A 22,229-nucleotide genomic window follows, 5' to 3' on the forward strand; every position below is an offset into this window, starting at 1 on the left:
CTCTATGTATGTGGGTGGAGCTCTGTTTTGGGGGTGGAGCCTCATGTATAGTGATATCTATTTATGTGGGTGGAGCTCTGTGTTGGTGGTGGGGCCTCATGTATCGTGATCTCTATGTATGTGGGTGGAGCTCTGTGTTGGGGGTGGGACCTCTTGTATAGTGACTTCTATGTAGGTGGGGGGAGCTCTGTATTAGGGGCGTATTCTTATGTATATTAATGTTTATAACGTGGGCAGGGTTTGGTGATAATGATCGCTATGATCGCCCTGCCCCCTCTTGCGGTATTTATCGTTGGTTGCGGTCCTTGGGTCACCTCCCGCTCGATGTCGGGCCTGCACGTGGGCGCGCACTCTCCGCACGTGGCCGCGCTCCCCGCATTTGAAAAGGGAAGAGGAGATCGTACCGCCTTCTGCGCGCATGCGCTTCTTCCCAGGAATTCCAGGCCGCGCTCTACATGCCCCGCCCCTTTTCCAACGGCGCCGACATTTGGACCAATAGAGTGAGATTATAGCCCCGCCCAGTGCTCGTCAGCCCCGCCGCTCGGCCCGCGGAGACGCGCTGGCGGTGGTCAGGATTGGGTCCCGCGCTTAAAGGGACCGCAGCGTGCGCGCGCGTGAGAGAGAGTGCCCGAGACCGCGAGAGAGACGGAGAGAGTCTTCCCGAGAGAGAGAGAGCGGGAGACAGACCGGGACCCCACCGGGGAGGCAGACCAGGACCCCACTTGGGAGAGAGGCGGTGAGGGGGAGGGGCTGGAGAGACACCCGGAGGGGGGCGGGATTATCCACACAGCGGGGCCCAGCATGGCAGAGGGTGAGGGTCGAACACCCGTAATATCAGGGCCACACCTGACAAATTAGGAGTCCCGGGAGGGGAGAGAAGGGCCACGATCACACCTGAGAGGGGGGAGGGCATGGGGGGGGGGTGTATATTATACTGTGTATAGGAGGAGGGGGTATATATTATATATACCGTGTATAGGAGGAGGGGGTATATATTATAAATACAGTGTATATGGGGGGGGGGGGTATATATTATATACACAGTGTATAGGAGGAGGAGGGTATATATTATATACACAGTGTATAGGAGGAGGGGGGTACATATTATATACACAGTGTATAGGAGGAGGGGGGTACATATTATATACACAGTGTATAGGAGGAGGGGGTATATATACAGTGTGTAGGAGGAGGGGGTATATATATTCTACAGTGTATAGGAGGAGGGGTCATATATATATATATATTATATATACACACAGTGTATATGAGGAGGGGGGTATATATACAGTGTATAGGAGGATGGGATATATATTATGTATAGATTGTATAGGAGGAGAGGGGTATATATTATATACAGTGTATAGGAGGATTATATATACAGTGTATAGGAGGATGGGGTATATAATATATATACAGTGTATAGGAGGAGGGGGTATATAATATATATACAGTGTATAGGAGGAGGGGGTATATAATATATATACAGTGTATAGGAGGAGGGGTATATATACAGTGTATATGAGGAGGGGGGTATATATACAGTGTATAGGAGGATGGGATATATAATATATATACAGTGTATAGGAGGGGGCTATACCCCTCCTCCTATACACTGTATATATACCCCTCCTCCTATACACTGTATATATATTATATACCCCCTCCTCCTATACACTGTATACACATGGGTTGTGTGTGTATGTATGTATGTATATATATATATATATATATATATATATATATATATATATATATATATATTATATATATATATATATTTATTATACACACACAGTGTATAGGAGGAGGGGGAGATATATTACATACAGTGTATAGAAGAGGGTTATATATATACAGTGTATAGGAGGGGGGGTTAGATATGAAATATACAGTTATAGGAGGGGGTTATATATGAAATATTTAGTGTATATGAGGAGGGGGCTATATATTATATATATATATAAAAAAAAAATACACTATATATATATATATATATCGGAGGAGGATGTGTGTGTGTGTGTGTGTGTGTGTATATATATATATATATATATATATATATATATGTGTGTGTGTATAGGAGGAGGGGGTATATATTATATGTACAGTGTATAGGAGGAGGGGGAATATATTATATACATAGTGTATAGGAGGGGGTATATATTATATATACAGTGTATAGGAGGAGGGATATATATATATATATATATATATATACACACACACACACACACACACACACACACACACACTGGTATAGGAGGAGGGGGGTATATATTGTATATACAGGGTATAGGAGGAGGGGGTATATATTATATATACAGTGTATAGGAGGAGGGGGTACACACACTATATATACAGTGTATAGGAGGAGGGTGTGTGTATGTATATATATATATATATATATATATATATATATATATATATGTGTGTGTGTGTATAGGAGGAGGGGGTATATATGACTTCCTCCTATTGCACAAACCCCCAAAAAAGATGCGTGACCTGACACCCTACTACCACTCCCCAATCATTCACTACCACCACTTCTTACCCCCCCCCCCCCCCCACCACTGAGCACACCACCCCCAGTTCCCCCACCGAGCATACCACTACTTCACCAACAAGAACACCACCATGGACTTCAGAGGACACCCTGACTCCTCCTGCCAGAAGGCAGTGGAGTCACTTCAGTAGGACTTTTTCCTATAGCACAAACCAACAAAAAGGCTTCAGAGGAAGGATAAGTGACCTGACCTACCACTTCCACCACCTCCAGGCCCACCACTACCACTTACACCATCTCCAAGCCCGCAAGCACACCACCTCCAGTCTGACCATCACTTACTCATCCTACTAGAAGAGGATGCTGTCAGTGAAGTCATTTCAGAAAAACTAATTACTATTTCAAAACAAAGCCTTCAGAGAAAAGATGAGTGACCTGACACACCACTAGAAAGTACCACCACCTATCACACTACCAGTCTCCTCTCTTTGACAGAACTATGGTGGATGAAGGACCTGTGGCATTTGACACTTCCAGAACTGTGTGGGGCCTGGGTCCCCTCTGTGGTTCCTCTAATCAATGTCCATCTGAAGTACAAAGTCTGTCCGGGAAATGAGCATATATCACACCAGGACTTATCGGGTGTAGAAGGCCCTTCATAAGACTATGATGGCATACGAGATGGAGAGCTCAGTGCTTCCTTAGCAGTGTTTGGTTTTTATAATAGTGATGATCAGTTTATTCCAAAAGTCAAACTAAACCAATCAATTTATCCATTCCATTCCCTAATCCTGACATGTTTCATGGATGGAACTTTCCCATTGGTTGAATTGTCAGCCAAACTGTTCCACCATTAAATGTCCAGAGTCGTAACTGATCAAGTGCATTGCTGTGACGGTTAGAAATCAGAGGCCACGATGGCGGCTTCCTTGGCTGAAAGCGATAGGAGGGTTTAGTTACCCTTGAAGATCATGTCTAACACCAAAGAGGCCAAGTGGACAATACCCCTCCCACCACCACACACCCATTAATGAACAGAAGAAAAGTTTCATATTACTCTGTGGATTACTGTGCCTTACATTGGTGATCGGTGGGAAGAATGTCCCTTCCATTGGTGGCAAGAATGTCCCTTCCATTGGTGGCAAGAATGTCCCTTCCACTGGTGGCCGGTGGGAAGAATGTCCCTTCCACTGGTGGCCGGTGGGAAGAGTGTCCCTTCCACTGGTGGCCGGTGGGCAGAATGTCCCTTCCACTGGTGGCCGGTGGGAAGAATGTCCCCTTCCACTGGTGGCCGGTGGGAAGAATGTCCCCTTCCACTGGTGGCCGGTGGGCAGAATGTCCCCTTCCACTGGTGGCCGGTGGGCAGAATGTCCCCTTCCACTGGTGGCCGGTGGGCAGAATGTCCCCTTCCACTGGTGGCCGGTGGGCAGAATGTCCCCTTCCACTGGTGGCCGGTGGGCAGAATGTCCCCTTCCACTGGTGGCCGGTGGGCAGAATGTCCCCTTCCACTGGTGGCCGGTGGGCAGAATGTCCCCTTCCACTGGCGGCCGGTGGGCAGAATGTCCCCTTCCACTGGCGGCCGGTGGGCAGAATGTCCCCTTCCACTGGCGGCCGGTGGGCAGAATGTCCCCTTCCACTGGCGGCCGGTGGGCAGAATGTCCCCTTCCACTGGCGGCCGGTGGGCAGAATGTCCCCTTCCACTGGCGGCCGCCTGGCCGGTGAGGAGACTTTCTGTTACGTTGTGGGTCTATGGAGAGATTGTCTCTTCGGTTGGGGGTTGGTGGGGAGACTGTCAATCATGGTGACATGTTCTCACTCTGATCTCTCCTCCTCCTGTAGGTTGGTCATCTCTCTGTGGTCTCTTCTATTAATGGACAGAAGTTCCTCGCCTGTCTCCAGAAGATCTTCCAGTAGGAACCTTCGATCTGATAACAGAGGAGGTGATTCTTCCCACCGGCGCCCCCAGCCTTCCCCGCCCCCCACCATGGAGTGTGAAGAAGGTAAGGAGTCAGAGAGTCAGAACATGCAGGAGGTGTCGGAGAGCCCAAAGCCGCTGGAGGAACTGACCAATGAGAAAGACAATAAAACAAACATCAAGACAAAAGGTGACGTGAAGAAGAAAGATCCAGCCCCCGAGGAGGAGAACTCGGAAGACCCTCTGGTCAATGACGGGAAGGACGACGTGGTCTTCGTAGGCGAGGAAATCATTAAGAAGCCAGAAATGGATCGTCCGAAGAGCCGCCGATCCCAACACATCGAGGAGAACGGAGATCGGATCGGCTCGGAGTCTGGGGAGAGGAACAATTGTCTGCCAGAAGACAAAGCTGGGGGAGAAGCTCCGGAAAAGCAGGCGGACTCACCACAGCCGAGCCAGACTGTCCCCAGGAGGATGAGGCTCCGCCCTATGCTTAAACCTCGCCCTGCCTCCAATGCTGACCGCAGCATGAGCACAGATTCCGAATCCGGCGCCAACGCAGGGGAGACCTTGAAGGATGCGGGCGGGGAGTCTGGAGCCAAAGTGTCCTCTGGTGAGTGCAACATGGAGGAACTTCCGTGTGTTACATTTTGTATAATTGTATACAAGTCCAGTGTTGGGGAATGATCAGCCGGGTATATCCCGGCATTTGTGCCACATTTACCTCTGAATATCCCATCAGGTGATGTCTCTGCATCGGTTTATGATTTACGTTCTTCTTGTAGCGATAATTGACTCTATTTCCCCATATGACATCATCGCCCTGCTTGTACAATGCTTGCCGTGGCAGCTGCCTTTTGATGTCAGCAAAACACCAAAATTACATCACCCGAGAGCCCATTCCTCAAACATGGTCAGGGGGTCCAAGCACAGTTCTAAAGCCTAAAGGAGCATTCTATGTATGAATCCAGCGATGTGCACAAAAGACTCTGCTCTCCCTGATGCATAGCCAGATGGGTCGGGGAGGGATAGATTCCGTAAGGGTCGGTGATAGATCCGTAGCTTGAGGGGTCGGGGATAGATCTGGATGTGTTTGGGGGCTTAGATCCATAGCCGGAGGGGTCGGGGGGCATAGATCGGTAGCTGGAGGGGTCAGAGGGATGGTACGGGTGGGGGGATAGATCCGGAACAGGAGGGGGGGCGTAATAGATCCAAAGGGGTCGGTGAATAGATCTGTGGTCGTGGAGGGATAGATCCATAACAGGAGGGGTCGGGGGGGGGGGATAGATCCGAAGGGGTTGGGGGATAGAGTCGGGGGGGGGGGGGGAATAGATCTGTGGTCGGGGGGGATAGATCCAAAGGGGTCAGGGGGATAGATTTGGAGGGATAGATCCGAAGGGGTGGAGGGATAGATCCGTAGCCTGGAGGGATAGATCCGGGGGGGGGGCGGGGATATATCTGTAGCTGGAGTGGTCGGGGGGGGATAGATTCGGAGGGATACATCCGAAGGGCTCAGGGGGATAGATTCGGAGGGATACATCCGAAGGGCTCAGGGGGATAGATTCGGAGGGATACATCCGAAGGGCTCAGGGGGATAGATTCGGAGGGATACATCCGAAGGGCTCAGGGGGATAGATTCGGAGGGATACATCCGAAGGGCTCAGGGGGATAGATTCGGAGGGATACATCCGAAGGGCTCAGGGGGATAGATTCGGAGGGATACATCCGAAGGGCTCAGGGGGATAGATTCGGAGGGATACATCCGAAGTGCTCAGGGGGATAGATTCGGAGGGATACATCCGAAGGGCTCAGGGGGATAGATTCGGAGGGATAGATCCGAAGGGCTCAGGGGGGATAGATTCGGAGGGATAGATCCGAAGGGCTCAGGGGGATAGATTCGGAGGGATAGATCCGAAGGGCTCAGGGGGATAGATTCGGAGGGATAGATCCGAAGGGCTCAGGGGGATAGCTTCGGAGGGATAGATCCGAAGGGCTCAGGGGGATAGCTTCGGAGGGATAGATCCGAAGGGCTCAGGGGGATAGCTTCGGAGGGATAGATCCGAAGGGCTCAGGGGGATAGCTTCGGAGGGATAGATCCGAAGGGCTCAGGGGGATAGCTTCGGAGGGATAGATCCGAAGGGCTCAGGGGGATAGCTTCGGAGGGATAGATCCGAAGGGCTCAGGGGGATAGCTTCGGAGGGATAGATCCGAAGGGCTCAGGGGGATAGCTTCGGAGGGATAGATCCGAAGGGCTCAGGGGGATAGCTTCGGAGGGATAGATCCGAAGGGCTCAGGGGGATAGCTTCGGAGGGATAGATCCGAAGGGCTCAGGGGGATAGCTTCGGAGGGATAGATCCGAAGGGCTCAGGGGGATAGCTTCGGAGGGATAGATCCGAAGGGCTCAGGGGGATAGCTTCGGAGGGATAGATCCGAAGGGCTCAGGGGGGATAGATCCATAGCCTGAGGGGATAGATCTGGAAGGATAGATTTTGGGGGGATAGATCCATAGCCTGAGGGGATAGATCTGGAAGGATAGATTTTGGGGGGATAGATCTGGAGGGGTGGGGGGGGCAATAGATCTGTAGCCGGAGGGGTCGGTGGGATAGATAGGATGTGTCTGATATTAGAGGCCAGACTCTGGAGGGGTCGGGGGGGGGGGGGGGGGGGGAATAGATCCGTAGCTGGAGGGGTCAGGTGGGATAGATAGGATGTGTATGATATTAGAGGCCAGACTCTGGAGGGGTCGGGGTGGGGGATAGATCTGGAGGGTCGGGGTGGGGGATAGATCCGTAGCCAGAGGGGTCGGGTGGGATAGATAGGAGGTGTATGATAATATTAGAGGCCAGGCTCTGGAGCGATCGGGTGGGATATATCCAAAGGGGTCAGGGGGATAGATTCGGAGGGATAGATCTGGAGGGGTTGGGGGTGATAGATCTGAAGGGGTCGAGGGGGGGGGGCATCTAGATTTGGAGGGGGGATATAGATTTGGAGGAGTCAAGGGGGGGAATATAAATTTGGAGGAGTCAAGGGGGGGGAATATAAATTTGGAGGAGTCAAGGGGGGGGAATATAAATTTGGAGGAGTCAAGGGGGGGGAATATAAATTTGGAGGAGTCGGGGGGGGGGGGAATATAGATTTGGAGGAGTCAAGGGGGGGGGGGATATAGATTTGCAGGAGTCAAGGGGGGGGGGATATAGATTTGGAGGAGTCAAGGGGGGGGGAATATAGATTTGGAGGAGTCAAGGGGGGGGGAATATAGATTTGGAGGAGTCAAGGGGGGGGGAATATAGATTTGGAGGAGTCAAGGGGGGGGAATATAGATTTGGAGGAGTCAAGGGGGGGGGAATATAGATTTGGAGGAGTCAAGGGGGGGGGGAATATAGATTTGGAGGAGTCAAGGGGGGGGGAATATAGATTTGGAGGAGTCAAGGGGGGGGGGAATATAGATTTGGAGGAGTCAAGGGGGGGGGGAATATAGATTTGGAGGAGTCAAGGGGGGGGGGAATATAGATTTGGAGGAGTCAAGGGGGGGGGGAATATAGATTTGGAGGAGTCAAGGGGGGGGGGAATATAGATTTGGAGGAGTCAAGGGGGGGGGAATATAGATTTGGAGGAGTCAAGGGGGGGAATATAGATTTGGAGGAGTCAAGGGGGGGGAATATAGATTTGGAGGAGTCAAGGGGGGGGAATATAGATTTGGAGGAGTCAAGGGGGGGGAATATAGATTTGGAGGGGTCGGGGGGGAATATAGATTTGGAGGGGTCGGGGGGGATATAGATCTGGAGGAGTCGGGGGGGGATAGATAGGAGGCGTATGATAATATTAGAGGCCAGACTCTGCCCGCAATAGAGGACAGAGTACCTCCCCCATGCAACAGGTCTGGGGTGGCGGTGTTGGTCTCCTGGTATGAAGGGGCATGGCGGTGTTGGTCTCCTGGGACGAAGGGGCATGGCGGGGGGTCTCCTGGGACGAAGGGGCATGGCGGGGGGTCTCCTGGGACGAAGGGGCATGGCGGGGGTCTCCTGGGACGAAGGGGCATGGCGGGGGGGTCTCCTGGGACAAAGGGGCATGGCGGGGGGCGTCTCCTGGGACGAAGGGGCGAGGCGGGGGGGTCTCCTGGGACGAAGGGGCGAGGCGGGGGGGGTCTCCTGGGACGAAGGGGCGAGGCGGGGGGGGTCTCCTGGGACGAAGGGGCGAGGCGGGGGGGGTCTCCTGGGACGAAGGGGCGAGGCGGGGGGGGTCTCCTGGGACGAAGGGGCGAGGCGGGGGGGTCTCCTGGGACGAAGGGGCGAGGCGGGGGGGGGTCTCCTGGGACGAAGGGGCGAGGCGGGGGGGAGTCTCCTGGGACGAAGGGGCGAGGCGGGGGGGTCTCCTGGGACGAAGGGGCGAGGCGGGGGGTCTCCTGGGACGAAGGGGCGAGGCGGGGGGGTCTCCTGGGGCGAGGCGGGGGGGGTCTCCTGGGACGAAGGGGCGAGGCGGGGGGGGGGGGGTCTCCTGGGACGAAGGGGCGAGGCGGGGGGGGTCTCCTGGGACGAAGGGGCGAGGCGGGGGGGGTCTCCTGGGACGAAGGGGCGAGGCGGGGGGGGGTCTCCTGGGACGAAGGGGCGTGGCGGGGGGGTCTCCTGGGACGAAGGGGCGTGGCGGGGGTCTCCTGGGACGAAGGGGCGTGGCGGGGGGTCTCCTGGGACGAAGGGGCGTGGCGGGGGGTCTCCTGGGACGAAGGGGCGTGGCGGGGGGGTCTCCTGGGACGAAGGGGCGTGGCGGGGGGGTCTCCTGGGACGAAGGGGCGTGGCCTGTGGTCTCCTGGGACGAAGGGGCGTGGCCTGTGGTCTCCTGGGACGAAGGGGCGTGGTCTGGGGTGTCTCCTGGGACGAAGGGGCGTGGCGGGGGGTGTCTCCTGGGACGAAGGGGCGTGGCGGGGGGTGTCTCCTGGGACGAAGGGGCGTGTTGGGGGGGTCTCCTGGGACGAAGGGGCGGGGGGGTCTCCTGGGACGAAGGGGTGGGGTGTCTCCTGGGACGAAGGGGCGCGTCGCAATGTATCCATGTCTCTCTATATACAATATGACTCCTCCCTCCTCACCATGTGCTCCTCTCTGCAGGTGACAACCAGGAAGATAAAAGCTCTGAAGGGGACAAGACTCCCTCGGTAAGGATCTCTCTGGGGGATTGTGGGGGTTCTGGACGGGGTCGGGGGGTTCAGCCTCTGGTTGCACCCACACCTCGATTCTGGGGGCTTTTCAATCCGAGGATGGGGGGTTCTGTGTAGACAGTAACCCCTCCCTGTATAGGCCCCTCCCCTTGTATAATATTTCTGTTTTTCTAGTACTGTTAACCACCTCGCGCCCGCCCTATAGCCGAATGACGGCCGTAGAGCAGGCGCTTTCGTCCGGGTGGCCGTCCCTGGACGTCCTAATGTTTCCGCAATGCGCGCGGGCGCGCATCGGGGAAGTTCTGTGTTTGCCGTGTCCCCCGGGGACAGGCAAACACAGATCGCTGTAAACGGCCAATCACAGCGGCCGTTTACAGCGCGATCGGCGTGTCCAATGGGAGATGATCTCATATGTAAACATATGAGATCATCTCTCAGCGCCGCTCTCCCTCCTCACACAGACAGAGTGTGAGAGGGGAGAGATGAACGGCTGCAGAGGCAGCCGTTCTGCTTTGCTTTGATTTAAAAAAAAAAAGTACAAAAAAAAAAGGTAAAAAAAAGTGCCAACCTGCCCCCCAGTGCCATTTGTCCCCCAGTGCCATTTGTCCCCCAGTGCCATTTGTCCCCCAGTGCCAACCTGCCCCCAGTGCCATTTGTCCCCCAGTGCCAACCTGCCCCCAGTGCCATTTGTCCCCCAGTGCCAACCTGCCCCCAGTGCCATTTGTCCCCCGTGCCGCGTATTAGTGCCATCTGTCATCAGTGCCACCTGCCAGTGTCACGTGCCATCTGTTGTCAGTGTCACGTGTCATCAATGCCACTTATCAGTGCCATCTGTCATCAGTGTCACGCGTCATCGGTGCCATGTATTAGTGCCATCTGTCATCGGTGGCACGTATTAGTGCCACGTATTAGTGCCATCTGTCATCGGTGGCACGTATTAGTGCCATCTGTCATCGGTGGCACGTATTAGTGCCACGTGTCATCAGTGCCACGTGTCATCAGTGCCACGTGTCATCAGTGCCACGTATTAGTGCCACGTGTCATCAGTGCCACGTATTAGTGCCACGTGTCATCAGTGCCACGTATAAGTGTCATCATTTCCACGTATCAGTACCATCTGTCATCAGTGTCACGTGTCATTGTCCTGGTGCTTCAAAAGTGTAATAAATAGTCAACAAGTTAGATGTGTAATTTATGTTCCTAGAACACATGATGGCGCTACCTGCATGTTGGGCGTCTCTATGTGGCCAGGCTGTGAAAATGTCCCACACGTGGTATTGTAATACTCAGGAGGAGCAGCAGAATTTTTTTGGGGGTGTCATTTGTGGTATACACATGCCATGTGAGAGAAATAACCTATTACAATGACAATTTTGTGGAGAAAAAAAAAATGAAAAATCTTAATTTTGCAAACAATTGTGGTAAAAAAATGACAACCTCAAAAAGCTCACCATGCCTCTTACTAAATACCTTGGAATGTCTACTTTCCAAAAAGGGGTAATTTGAGGGGTATTTGTACTTTCCTGACTTGTTCGGGTCACAAGAAGCGAGAGAGGCCACCAGTACATCAGATGTGATCAATTTTGTGCGATTCGCACCACAGCTTGTAGACTCTCTAACTTTCACAAAGACCAAATAATATCCACTAATTTGGGTTATTTTTAGCAAAGATATGTAGCAGTATAAATTGTGGGCAAAATTTATGAAGAAAAATAATAATTTGCATAATTCTGTCACAGAAACTAAGAAATATGCGTTTTTTTTTTTTCAAAATTTTCGGTCTTTTTTCATTTATAGCGCAAAAAATAAAAACCCCAGAGGTGATCAAATACCACCAAAAGAAAGCTCTATTTGTGGGGAAAAAAAAGACAAAAAATTCATTTGGGTACAGTGTTGCATGACTGAGTAATTGTCATTCAAATTGTGAGAGCACCGAAAGCTGAAAATTGGTCTGGGCAGAAAGGGTGTTTAAGTGCCCAGTAAGCAAGTGGTTAATCAGTACTGCTTGGACCTTGAAGAAGGGGACATACCCCGAAAACTTGTCCTGAAAAATTGTATGTTAGTGCAAATGAAAAAAGTATCATGGACAGTACTCAATTTTCTCTGTCACAATTGCATTAATACGGCTACAATCACATTAAGTCTGTTTTTCTACAAATCCATAAAAATGCAGCTGCCTGTCCTCACCCTACGGAGCTCTGTGCTGGCAGAGCTGAGCGATATTTTCCACCTGCTGGGAACTCACTGTATAAATGGTGGAAATCTCACTCCTCGATGATAACAAGAATGACCACCAGAAGAGCAGACACATTCCTCTGGCCCGGGTCCAGTATGGGGGTGATGTGATCTCCTGGGATGGTTCCGGGTCCCCTCTCTCGGGTGTGTGTAGTCAGGGATAGAAGGGGCACACCGAAGGATTAGTGAAGTGACCCAGGAGACCTGCACCATGGGGGAGAGATCTGAGCTGCCAGGATGCCTAAATTATTATTTTGGGTGTAGGTCACCTGGAACATCACCCCCGGCCAACATTCATGGCTCACCACCCAAGCAGCCAAGCATCTTGAGTGTAATCACATGTGGGTGGGACTTAAAGAGGAAGTAAAGGGGGGAAAAAAAAACACACCCTGCAAGGCAAAGGCATAATGAGCTAGTATGCATAGCATACTAGCTCATTATGAATAACTTACCTGAGAACGAAGCCCCCGGAATCGGTCCTCCGTCTTCCTCTTAGCTGCTGCCATGGATCCCGGAGCGACTTCCGGGTCTCGCGGCTTCGGCTCTGTGATTTGCCAGAGCCGTGATGACGTCACTCCCACGCATGCGCACGGGAGCCGACACTCACGGCATATCGCCCCGATCTGCGGCCTGCCCAGTGCACCTGCGCGCCGCCGTAGACAGAGGTGGCTGTCTTCGGGTAAATATCTCCTAAACCGTATAGGTTTGGGAGATATTTCTTGGACCTACAGGTAAGCCTTCAGCTAGGCTTACCTGTAGGTAAAAATGGTTTTTACAACCACTTTAAGAGCCTTTTTAGAGTGGCTAGAGGGAAGATACAGGCCTGCCCCATTTTTAAGTACACAAATGTTTTATTTTATACAAAATCGGGCTCACTTCTGCATAGAAACCAATGAGCTTCTAACCCCAGCTTGTTCAATTAAGCTTTGGTAATAAAACCTGGAAGCTCATTGGTTTCTATGCAGAACTAAGCCTGATTTTTCACTTTCCAGCTTTAGTAAATAAACCCTGTTGTGTACTTAAAAGTGGGGTATGCCTGTATAAGACTGGAGGGGGTGGGGGGGCAGGAGGGGAGGATATAAGGCTGGGGGGGAGCATATGAGGCCGGAGGGCTCTAGGGGGGGAGCATATGAGGCCGGAGGGCTCTAGGGGGGGAGCATATGAGGCCGGAGGGCTCTAGGGGGGGAGCATATGAGGCCGGAGGGCTCTAGGGGGGGGAGCATATGAGGCCGGAGGGCTCTAGGGGGGGAGCATATGAGGCCGGAGGGCTCTAGGGGGGGAGCATATGAGGCCGGAGGGCTCTAGGGGGGGAGCATATGAGGCCGGAGGGCTCTAGGGGGGGAGCATATGAGGCCGGAGGGCTCTAGGGGGGGAGCATATGAGGCCGGAGGGCTCTGGGGGGGGAGCATATGAGGCCGGAGGGCTCTGGGGGGGGAGCATATGAGGCCGGAGGGCTCTGGGGGGGGAGCATATGAGGCCGGAGGGCTCTGGGGGGGGAGCATATGAGGCCGGAGGGCTCTGGGGGGGGAGCATATGAGGCCGGAGGGCTCTGGGGGGGGAGCATATGAGGCCGGAGGGCCCTGGGGGGGGAGCATATGAGGCCGGAGGGCTCTGGGGGGGGAGCATATGAGGCCGGAGGGCTCTGGGGGGGAGCATATGAGGCCGGAGGGCTCTGGGGGGGGAGCATATGAGGCCGGAGGGCTCTGGGGGGGGAGCATATGAGGCCGGAGGGCTCTGGGGGGGGGGGGGCATATGAGGCCGGAGGCCTCTGGGGGGGGGAGCATATGAGGCTGGAGGAAGGATCTAAGACCGGAGTGGAGGCGGAGGGAGGATTGAAGATCCATTTTGATGGTTCCAATGGATTTTGTCTTCCAGGAACCAAAGCGGAGTGAGAGACCACGCAGATCGGAGAGTCTTAAAGCCGAAGAAAGTATCCGGGCCCCCCAGGAAAGCAGTAAGTAGTCATTGTGCTCTGAGGCTCGGTTTTGGTAAATCTTGTCCTATCCATGTCCATCTCTGTAGAGGAGTTTTGGTGTACGTTCCGGGATAGATCTGAGATAAGTCACCACAAGGTTGGAGGAACACAATTGTCTACAATGTTTTTGTATGATGAAGATTACTATGAAGTATGAACCTTCACTGGAGACCCCCCTGAGCTGCATCAGTTGGATGGGGGGTTCATATTAAAGCTGCAACTAATGATTAATTTGTCTGTGGACTAATCTATTGATTATTTTTTCGGTTAGTCAACGACTATCCGGTTATTTTTTTAAATGAATCTAGTGTTTTTTTTTTTTTTTGATTGGCTAATTAATCCTTTGGATAACTTTACAAAAAATAAGTACATAAGGGGGAGGGTGTGTGGTGACAGTGTCAGTGTGGTTTTTTTTTTATTATTATTTAAAAAAAAAAGAAATCTATTTATTGCTATTTTTTTATCAGCCCTGTGGGGGGGGGGGGGGGGGGGCGCTATGGTGAGATATCAGGGGTCTTAACAGACGCCGGTTTGTTTACAAGTGATCACAGTGTAAACAGACTGGGTGTAGAAAGATGGCCACCGCTTCGTAGCTAGGCCGAACCCGCGGCCTTTCCTAAGGCCGAGACCACGGATCGCGGCATGTGCCTATCCGAGCGGGGTGACCCGTTCGGATCGCGGATCGGTAACGATCCGTTGCACCCCTAGGGATGGCGGCACAGAGGGTGAGAAGAGAGGGGGACGGCGGCACGGAGAGGAGAGGGGGACGGCAGCACGGAGGAGAGCGGGACATAATGAGAGATACTGACGCATCAACGCCCTGCACGCACGTTGACGCATTTTTGTAGTCGACGTAATCTATTATGTCGACTGGTCGTGGCAGCTCTAGTTCATATACTATATCCTATAGGTCATGTGGCCTGGTTCTCCTCCATTCATTGAAGGCTTGGGTTGCTCAGTAATATTTCTTGTCTTCAGTTTGTGGTATTGGAGATCTAGTTATGAGGACGGGTTGAGCTGTGTGCCTGGCGGGTTCTCGGTCTTGTTGCCTATCGTCTTCGTCCTCCATCTGACATTCCCTGTCTATGATCCATCCTGCAGTGCAGATTTCCGACGAAGACTCCGACGCCATGATAGACGACCCCAACGACGAGGACTTCATCCCCAACCGTTCGGCTCCAAAGCGACCAACCCGCATGTCTCTGCGCAACCAAGTGCCACCCCGGCCTCCGAAGCCGACCCTCACCAAGATGTCTTGTGCTCAGTGCCGCACGCCGCTGCAGAAAGGTCAGACCGCCTATCAGCGCAAAGGCCTGCCGCAGCTCTTCTGCTCCTCTGTGTGTCTTACCACCTTCTCCAAGAAACCGCTCTGCAAGAAGATATGTACATTCTGTAAGAAGTAAGTGGCCCAGCTCTGAACTCTGCATGTTTGATGGCATTTGAGCTCAAATTAGTTTTCGGGGGGGGGGGGGAATCTTTACTGGACTCCCGCACCTTTCAAACCTCAACAAATGTTCCCCACCCCCTTATACAATGACCTCACAGAGCTAATTCAGTCCCTTCCTATCTCTAACCTGGAATATTGCAACTTCCTCCTCATTGGCTGACCTCTACACAGACTATCCCCCTTTCAGTCTATCGTGAATGATGTGGACAGAACCGCCTACCTTACCAACCACCCAGTGAACTTCACCCCCCGGCCTCCATTCAGTGTCCTCCACCCCTCTCCACCAATCCCTCCACTGGTCTCCATTCAGTGTCCTCCACCCCTCTCTGCCAATCCCTCCACTGGTCTCCATTCAGTGTCCTCCACCCCTCTCTCCCAATCCCTCCACTGGTCTCCATTCAGTGTCCTCCACACCTCTCTGCCAATCCCTCCACTGGCCTCCATTCAGTGTCCTCCACCCCTCTCCACTGGTCTCCATTCAGTGTCCACCACCTCTCTCTGCCAATCCTTCCACCCTTCTCTGCCAATCCCTCCACTGGTCTCTATTCAATGTCCTCCACCCCTCTCAGCCAATCCCAAAACACAACATACAAAACCATCCACAACTCTGCCCTGAGCTAAATCACCAACCCCATCCCATAATATCACCCAAAGCCACTCTTCCCAAGACCTCCTGCTCTTTCTCCCTCCTTGCCTCCAGGACCTCTCCAGAGCCTCTCTTCCTCTGAGACTCTCTACCCCCGAGACTCTCTACCCCCGTCTGTTTAGTGATCTCCTACTCTGTCCAACTTTATGCGATTCTCTGCAGGGAAGACTATCCCTCCTCTACCCAACAACTGAACTTTTACTTTCTCCATCAGTTCGTCCCTTACAATTGTTATGTTTTGTATCACTTGCCCCTCCCTATTAGACTGTAAGCTCTCAGGATCAGGGCCCTCCTACCTCTCTGATATTGCATTGTGTTGTAACTGTTCCTGTGTGATATTAATGATGTGATCTTTTCAGGGACATTCGGAACTCCAAAGAGTCTGTGGTCGCCCAGACCGGTCCAGCGGGATCCTTCCAGGAGTTCTGCTCCAATGCCTGCCTTTCCCTCTTCGAGGCCCAACCACGATCGAGTCCCCAGACCTCCCAGACTTCCCAAACTTCCCAGACCTCCCAAAGCACCCAGAGCACCCAAAGCACCCAGAGCTCCTCCGATGTTCCCGATATCATCAAATGTAGCATCTGCCACAAGAGTGGAGAGGTGAGAACAATCCACGTCCCTTATTTCTTTGGGGGTCATTCGGACGTGTGACACCTCCGGCTATGATGTTGACAGCGGCAGGTTTTTGGCCAGTGCTGAGGGTATGGTGTGCAGTGGCAGAAATGTTTGCATTTTGTTGGTCATTTACTGGTGGGATTGGCTGCCTGCCAGTGTTTGGGGAAAATGATTTGGGTTTTTTATATAAAATTCAGGAGATTGCTGTGCAGTATGGTGTTTTTTTTTCTGGTTTTGGGGTCTGGATTGGTGCCTGTATTTTGGGGACCCTTCAGTGTAATTGTAATAAGAAGGTGGGTGCAGATTATTGAACTAGCTCCCAAGCAGAGGACCAAGGCCTAGTCACCAGTATTGCCTGTGGTCACCCAGCAGCCCGGCCCCCCACTGCTGGCTTGTTTTGCCTTTTTCTAAACTGTCTCTGTGGAGGTGGCCATTTTGGTAGAGGCAGGGCTTATTTTTGTTCCCCAGTGATTACTGTAGAGGTAATGATAGAGATGGAGGAAGCACAGATCCACAGAATGGATGAAGCAGCGAGATCCGCGCACTGCAGCTCCTCGGGTACAATTTCCTCTCCAGCAAGGAGAACAGTGATCAGCACAGTAATGCCGTGATGACAGATAAGATGATCTCACACTGCAGATATACATTTGTGATGATTGTACAGGACTGAGGTGCCTAGGCCCAGGAAGTAGTGCCTAGGAAATTATTTTACTGATTTTATATAGCGTCAACAGTTTGCGCAGCACTTTACAACATGAGGACAGACAGTACACTTACAATACAATTCAATACAGGAGGATTCAGAGAGCACTGCTCATTACGGCTTGCAATCTAGGAGGCAAATGCTCTACTCTCAGAAGCGCTCAGGCCCAGGACGTGCGCCTGCTCTCGGGAGCGCCCAAGGCCAGGAAGTACGCTGCTCTCAGGAGGGCACAGGAAATGCGCTGTGCTCAGGCCCAGGAAGTGTGCCTCTTTCAGGAGCGCCCGGGCGCTCCTGAGAGCAGCCCACTTCCTGGTCTTGGGCGCTCCTGAGAGCAGGTGCACTTCCTGGGCCACGAGGTGCGCTGCCACTCATGAGCGCCCGGGAGGTGCGCTGCCGCTCTCGGGAGGGAACAGGCACAGGAAATGCGATGTGCCCAGGCCCTGGAGGTGCACTGCTCTCGGGAGCGTCCAGGCCCAGCAAGTGTGCTGCTCTCAGGAGGACCGGAAAGTGCGCTGCTCTCAGAAGCGCCCAGGCCCAGGAAGTGCGCTGCTCTCAGAAGCGCCCAGAAAGTGCGCTGCTCTCAGAAGCACCCAGGCTCAGGAAGTGCGCTGTGCTCAGGCCCAGGAAGTGCGCCGCTTTCAGGAGCGCCTGGGCGCTCCTTAGAGCAGCCCACTTCCTGGCCTTGGGTGCTTCTGCGAGCAGGAGCACTTCCTGGGCCTGAGAGCAGCGCACTTCCTGGCGCCCCGCCCAGGAAGTGCGCTGCTGCTCAGGAGCGCCCAGGAAGTGCGCTGCTGCTCAGGAGCGCCCAGGAAGTGTGCTGCTGCTCAGGAGCGCCCAGGAAAGTGCGCCGCTCTCGGGAGGGCCCAGGAAAGTGCGCCGCTCTCGGGAGGGCCCAGGAAAGTGCGCCGCTCTCGGGAGGGCCCAGGAAAGTGCGCCGCTCTCGGGAGGGCCCAGGAAAGTGCGCCGCTCTCGGGAGGGCCCAGGAAAGTGCGCCGCTCTCGGGAGGGCCCAGGAAAGTGCGCCGCTCTCGGGAGGGCCCAGGAAAGTGCGCCGCTCTCGGGAGCGCCCGGGCCCAGGAAAGTGCGCCGTTCTCGGGAGCGCCCGGGCCCAGGAAAGTGCGCCGCTCTCGGGCGCGCCCAGGCCCAGGATGTGCGCCGCTCTCGGGAGGGAACAGGCACAGGAAATGCGCTGCTCTCAGGCCCCGGAGGTGCGCTGCTCTCAGAAGCGCCCAGACCCAGGGACTGCGCCGCGCTCGGGGGAGGGCCCAGGAAGTGCGCTGCGCTCAGGAGGGAACAGGCACAGGAAATGCAATGTGCTCAGGCCCCGGAAGTGCACTGCTCTCAGGCGCTCCCAGGCCCCGCAAAGTGCGCTGTTCTCAGAAGCGCCCAGACCCAGGAACTGCGCTGCTCTCAGAAGCGCCCAGGCCCAGGTAGTACGCCGCTCTCGGGAGGGCCCATGCTGTGCGCTGCTCTCGGGAGGGAACAGGCACAGGAAATGCGATGTGCTCAGGCTTTGCAGTGCGCTGCTCTCAGGCATGCCCAGGCCCCGGAAGTGCTCTGCTCTCAGGAGTGCCCGGGAAGTGCGCTGCTCTCAGAAGCGCCCAGGCCCAACAAGTGTGCTGCTCTCAGGAGGGCCAGAAAGTGCGCTGCTCTCAGAAGCGCCCAGGAAGTGCGCTGCTCTGAGGGCACAGAAAATGCGCTATGCTCAGGCCCAGGAAGTGCGCCGCTTTCCTGAGAGCAGCCCACTTCCTGGCCTTGGGCGCTCCTGATAGCGCCGCTCTCGGAAGGTCCCAGGCAGTGCGCCGCTTCCAGGAGAGCCCAGGCAGTGCGCCGCTTCCAGGAGCGCCCAGGCAGTGCGCCGCTCTCAGGAGCGCCCGGGATGTGCGCCGCCGCTCGGGAGCGCTCAGGCCCGGGATGTGTGCCGCTGCTCGGGAGCGTTCAGGCCCAGACACAGGAAATGCGCTGTGTGACGGACTCCGGACACCCTTTTTGGGTATTTGTACCAAGAAGCTGCTTCCCAAGTCCTGGAACACGAGACCAATGGATCTGGCTATAGTAACCCCGAAGGACCAGGTGACACCAGTCTTGGAGTACACCAGAAATAGAATCAATACAATCTTATATACACCTGGAGGGAGGAGATTTCCCCCTCTGATCAGATTACTCTGACAATAACTGTAACCAGAAACGTAAATTAAAATTAGCTAATTAACCAATCATTTAACCAGACTAGGTGACTCTGAGAAATGACCTTTCAGGGCAGCCTTGTCGTCTCCTAGCTCACTAACTACAATACACATTATCATAAATATCAACACAGAACTCCTTCACACAATAGCACAGTTAATTAGCACAAACAATAATAGGTGAAAGATCCTTAGAAGCCACACTAGACTTTCTTTTTTTTTTATTTTTTTTTTTTTTTACAATAAACACATTATAGCAGACAACAGACGGGCAGGTGGCTGGAGTTGATGACATCAGCATCTGCTACGAGTCCCAACAGTATGAAGCAGTCACTATTCCTAATATGGCATATAGGCCCTATACAGGGTTCCCAGAGTCTGTAGGCAGGAAGCTATCCTGCAGTCCCCTCCAAAAGACTCTTCCACGCGAGTCTATTACACGCTGCCATCACAAGCAGGTATTGGAAGCTTTTGGTTAGGCGCAGGTAACTGTGTCAGGAGCACGCACTCTCGGCACAGCTTTGTGAACATCAATTCATGCAAATGTCCGGCCCCTCTGGACCAGGCACCAAGGGGTTACGGGGTGTACGGGCACAGCAAGTGTGCCGCTGTAAGGGGTGTACGGGCACAGCAAGTGTGCCGCTGTAAGGTGTGCACGGGCACAGCCAGTGTGCTGCTCATATCCGCTTTGCAGAACACAATTGTATTCTATTGATCTTGTACAGATTTCTGTTCCTCTGCCTTTTGTATTTGATGTGATTTGTTCCCCCTCAGATCCAGCATGAGGTCAGCAATGGCAGCGTGGTTCACCGGCTGTGCAGCGACACATGCTTCACCAAATTCCGTGCCACAAAAGGCCTAAAAACCAACTGCTGTGACAACTGTGGGATCTACATCTACAACAAAGGCCTGCCCCTGGAGTACCTCTTCCACGAGGGCCAGCAGAAGCGCTTCTGTAATGCCGCCTGTCTAAACAACTACAAAAAGGTGAGTGTCCATCCTCGTCTGTGCCAAGGCCAGGACGCCGCTGGGTAGAGTGGGAGGGAGGAGAGGCATAGCGGGCACCACCAGGAAGGGAGGCGAGGCATAGCGGGCGCCGCCTGGTAGAGGGGGAGGGAGGAGAGGCATAGCGGGTGACGCCAGGGAGGCGAGGCATAGCGGGCGCCGCTGGGTAGAGTGGGAGGGAGCAGAGGCATAGCAGGCACCGCCAGTGGGGGGGGGGGGGGGGGAAGAGAGGCATAGCAGGCTCCGCCGGGTAGAGGGGGAGTGAGGAGAGGCATAGCGGGCGCCGTCGGGTAGAGGTGGAGGGTGGAGAGGCATAGCGGGCGCCGTCGGGTAGAGGGGGAGGGTGGAGAAACGCGTCTGCTCCGACGTCACTTCTGGGTCCCCGTTGATGGTTTCCCCGGGAACACATGAAATGCAGTGCGATGTGCGTTATTACATTCAGTGGAGCCGGGGGGGGGGGGGGGGGGGGTTTGGGGTGGGGCGGGGGTCTTTTAGACCCTGAATTTCTCATTAATGAGAACCTGTCAACAAAAAAAGAAAATCATCACTTAGGGGACTTTTTGTCCTCTATGTAATGGGGGGAAAAAAGTAAGTAAAAAAATTATATATATTTTTTCAATTGTACAAAAGTGACACCCAAGCACATAAAATCCCCCTCCCCCCCCCCCCCCCCCCAAAAAAAAATTGAGCCCACCCCCTCATATACTGTGTGCATGTGCAAACATGAGCGCACGTGGCATCTGCTCCTAAAAACATTGATTGCGATATGCCGGAGACTACGCCAGAGTGAGAGCGATAATTCTAGCACCAGACCACCTCCATAATGCTAAACTGGGGGCTTTTAAAGTGTCGCCTATGGAAAGTATAGGGGGCTGACATGTTTAAAGTTTGATATGTTGGGTATCTATTTACTCGGTGCGACCTTGGCTATTTTATTTTGCCCCCTCATAATAGACGTTTAATGATGGTTGTTTTTTATTTATTTTTTAACTGCAATTTTGCTGTTATGCGTGGCAAAATTAAACTACCACTATATTATTCTCTATCTCCTTTCAGAAAATGTATTGGGGGTTTTATCGAATCGATGGGCCTAAAATGATTTTTTTTTAAATGTGTGCAAAAACAGCTCTGGCTGTGAAAGGGTTAAAGGAGAAGTTCACTTTCAGGAACATGTTGCTCCCCCCCCTCTTCACGTATCGCCCCCCACAGCACTGCCCCCTCTTCACGTATCGCCCCCACAGCACTGCCTCCCTCTTCACATATCACCCCCGGGATTATGTGTAAATCTGCAGACTCCTGCTTGTTAGACAGACACATCCGTGCACTGCCACCCGAACGCTTCCACACCCCCCAAAAAAAAACTCCTCTTAGCACAAGTCCTCTACACCTCTGATTCCCCCTCCCAGGACACACAAAGGTTTACACTTCAGTCAGACTTTTTCGGTGATGTCTTCTCTGTCTGTTCCAGAAAAACACCAAGGTCTTTCCGTGTATGTACTGCAAAACGCTTTGTAAGAACTTTGAAATGCTCTCCAACGTGGACAACAAGAACGGGCGCACAGGCCTCTTCTGTTCCATCTGCTGCATCACTTCCCACAAGGTCAAACAGTCCGGACTGACAGGTGAGAGCGCCGTCCAATCAGGGACTAGGGATGTGAGCGCTGTTAATCAGAGCTGGTCAGGTGGTTTGCCTCCCGCTGAGTAGTATGGTGGAGCAGGGATGGGGGGGGGGGGCACAATCCACTATAATAACTCGGCATCCATGATTCCAGGACAAAGCGCCGCATGCCTTCTAACGTGTGCCAAGACTTCTCCCTTAAAGGATTTAAAAAGGTTTTATTTATTTTTTTG

At 53.3% G+C, this 22,229-nt stretch overlaps 1 protein-coding gene across 1 annotated transcript; it reads left to right on the forward strand.

Annotated features, from left to right (window-relative positions):
* Positions 1–497: 497 nt before the first annotated feature.
* Positions 498–22,000, forward strand: ZMYM3 (zinc finger MYM-type containing 3; the record flags this gene model as incomplete). The annotated part of the gene is given in 8 exon segments (XM_077474361.1): positions 498–736; positions 4,343–5,031; positions 9,518–9,564; positions 13,678–13,756; positions 14,879–15,176; positions 16,230–16,470; positions 20,148–20,360; positions 21,847–22,000. Coding segments are annotated over 7 exon segments (1,690 nt in total), but the record flags the coding sequence as incomplete, so codon positions are not given.
* Positions 22,001–22,229: the final 229 nt, after the last annotated feature.

Source organism: Lithobates pipiens, unplaced genomic scaffold (assembly GCF_037356315.1).
Source record: "Lithobates pipiens isolate NorthernLeopardFrog02 unplaced genomic scaffold, aLitPip1_a1.2 Scaffold_1, whole genome shotgun sequence".
Taxonomy (NCBI): domain Eukaryota; kingdom Metazoa; phylum Chordata; class Amphibia; order Anura; family Ranidae; genus Lithobates; species Lithobates pipiens.